The sequence below is a fragment of the Silene latifolia genome, chromosome 2 (assembly GCF_048544455.1).
Source record: "Silene latifolia isolate original U9 population chromosome 2, ASM4854445v1, whole genome shotgun sequence".
NCBI lineage: Eukaryota > Viridiplantae > Streptophyta > Magnoliopsida > Caryophyllales > Caryophyllaceae > Silene > Silene latifolia.
In genome coordinates this window covers 120,300,450-120,302,978 of record NC_133527.1, presented here as the reverse complement: position 1 = coordinate 120,302,978, position 2,529 = coordinate 120,300,450, and the positions used below count along the sequence as shown (strand labels likewise).

General features: G+C 35.5%; 1 protein-coding gene across 1 annotated transcript; it reads left to right on the top strand.

Annotated features, from left to right (window-relative positions):
- Nucleotides 1-291: 291 nt before the first annotated feature.
- LOC141630125 (putative WRKY transcription factor 65) lies at nt 292-2,095 on the top strand. The gene is made up of 3 exons (XM_074442997.1): nt 292-604; nt 710-856; nt 1,199-2,095. Exons 1-3 carry the CDS (start codon nt 468-470, stop codon nt 1,809-1,811), a joined length of 897 nt encoding a protein of 298 aa, XP_074299098.1. The 5' UTR covers nt 292-467; the 3' UTR covers nt 1,812-2,095.
- Nucleotides 2,096-2,529: the final 434 nt, after the last annotated feature.

Here is a 2,529-nt window from a genome sequence, read left to right as displayed (position 1 = left end):
GAATATGCAGTACTAAAATGGAAGTTATTTATTATGAAACAATCAAATAATGAAAACTAAAAGATATTTTAGAGACATAAGAAGTACAAAATAAATTTCTCCGAAATTAAGTTAATGACAAAATGGTGAGAAGGACTACATATTAGATAAAGGGAAATAAAGAAGTAAGACATTTAGACATAGTTGTTATTAAATTAACAAGGAATAATGAATAAATCAACAAACCTTATTGCGTAAGAGCATAGCCCTTCTGTCACCCCATTCATCAGCATGATAATAACTCATAATATTTAAAAACACATCTCATTGATGCTCCTTTTCTTCATTTCCCACTTCTAAACCATCTCTCTTCTTCATATACAAACAAACAAACAAACAAACATTAGCTTTTATTATCTATATACATACAACTTCTCTTCTTTGTCAAACAAGATACATAATTTGGATCATTCACTATTTCTTTAAGTATGGAAACTACCTTTAGTGACTTGCTATCTAATGTCTCTAATCATTTGGAAGGAATAAGGGAGAATTCTTCTGATAATAGTGCTGATAATTCTCCTTCTACTACTAATTTCAATTCCTTGTCCTCTCCGAAGCGAAGGTACGTAATCACAAGTGACTAAGGAAATGGTACATACACTTGGTTATATGTTTTTCCTAGCTACGTCACTAAATATATTTTCGAATTGTGTATTGTATTTTACAGTAGGCGGGCAATACAAAAGAAGGTGGTGAATATTCCTATCAAAGATCTAGAAGGATCAAAATTTAAGAGCGATTGTACTCCACCATCCGATTCTTGGGCTTGGAGGAAGTATGGCCAAAAACCTATCAAGGGCTCCCCTTATCCCAGGTATATATCAATCGGATCCTTCACAATATAATTTGATTTAATTATAGTATAAGAGTACTGCGTACATTTGTACTAGTTAAATTTAAAGAAAGTTCAAAACTTTGTACAATATGGAATTGAGATATCATGAAAGTTCAAAACCATTTTATCTAAGCTTGTGACAACTTATACAAGTTCACCAATTACATGTTACATGTTATTGTGGCTCAAGACCTAGGTTCGAACACCATCAGCATCAAAATCGCCCTTATGACTCTCTTTAACCCAATTACATGCTGTTACATATTCTTGTGAGATTATTTAAAGTTTATTGATTAACATAGATGTTGATGATGTTGACAGAGGATATTATAGATGTAGTAGCTCAAAGGGATGTCCAGCAAGGAAGCAAGTTGAGAGAAGCCGAATAGATCCAAGCATGTTAGTAGTCACATACTCATATGAGCACAACCACCCTTGGCCTACTACTTCTCGAAACCACCATCACAATCGCACCAGCACCGCTATCACTTCCGCCACCGTAACAGCCACCAGTTCCGATGCGGCCGCCAAACTTATATCCACAACCAACTCAAAAATAATCCAAAACAATATTAATAGTAGTAGCAATAATAATAATAATAATAATAATAATAATAATAATAATAATAATAATAACAAAACCATACAATTTCCACCGAATAATATGGAGCATCTTCACCAGCCGTTGATGGCACCGCCAATAGACGACCTGACATGGCTTTCTAGTGACCATGAGATCCTACAAAACGACTTCGTTTTCAACACAGCTAATTTCAATGATCTAGACATGGCTAAGTTCTTCCCAATGAGAGAGGAAGACGAGTCACTATTCGCGGACCTTGGTGAGCTACCAGAATGCCCGGTGGTGTTTCGCAAGACAGGAGGAGAAGAGCAGCCGCGCGACCTAGCACCGTGGTGTGGGTCTACCGGTTGAGGTTTGATCCATTAGTTAGTCTTGTGTGAGAGAGTTGTATTTTGTAATACGTCGAGGTTGTTAATTAAAGTAGCACATGAAACACCCGTTAATTTGTGTTGATTGTCGCCATAGGGCGGGAAATTATTTAAAAATTAAAATTGTGTGACCATAATAACATGGATTGGTAGCATATTAATTATTGATCTGATGGAGGACAAGCTTGCCTTGCGCCTTAAGACAATCACATGTTGACACCTTTGCTTACGGTAGTAATAGTATAGTATTATTTTTATATTTCTCTAGTTTTCTTTTTTTAATCATAGGTATTACGTTGATTATTGCAGTATTATTTAGGAAGAATAATTAATATAGTGTGTGATTGCATGCATTTGATTATTTCTCGGGATTGTGCTATCGTTTTCTGATCGCTTGCATTAATGTAGCATTAGTAATTGTATTATCAATAGGTCTTGATATAGACGGGTGGGGCGAATAAACGGGTAAAGACCTCTAATAAAATGGGTAGGGGGATAAGGTGGGGCACCCCCCATGTGCTTCCCACTTTATAGCAAACGGATATTTTGTGAGGAAAATGGTATCCGTCTATACGTATAGACGGATAGTGTCCGTCTATAATGAGAATTTGTGTTGTATTATCAGTTTATCACTACATGAGATATATGGCAAGGTTTTTTAACCAAGAAATTCGTTATCTTTACTTTTTCACTTCCAAATT

Coding starts and splice junctions, on each gene's coding strand:
- LOC141630125 (XM_074442997.1), top strand. CDS start 468: ATGGAAACTACCTTTAGTGACTTGCTATCTAATGTCTCTAATCATTTG. Junction 605..709: donor TTGTCCTCTCCGAAGCGAAG/GTACGTAATCAC, acceptor TGTATTTTACAG/TAGGCGGGCAATACAAAAGA. Junction 857..1,198: donor AAGGGCTCCCCTTATCCCAG/GTATATATCAAT, acceptor TGATGTTGACAG/AGGATATTATAGATGTAGTA.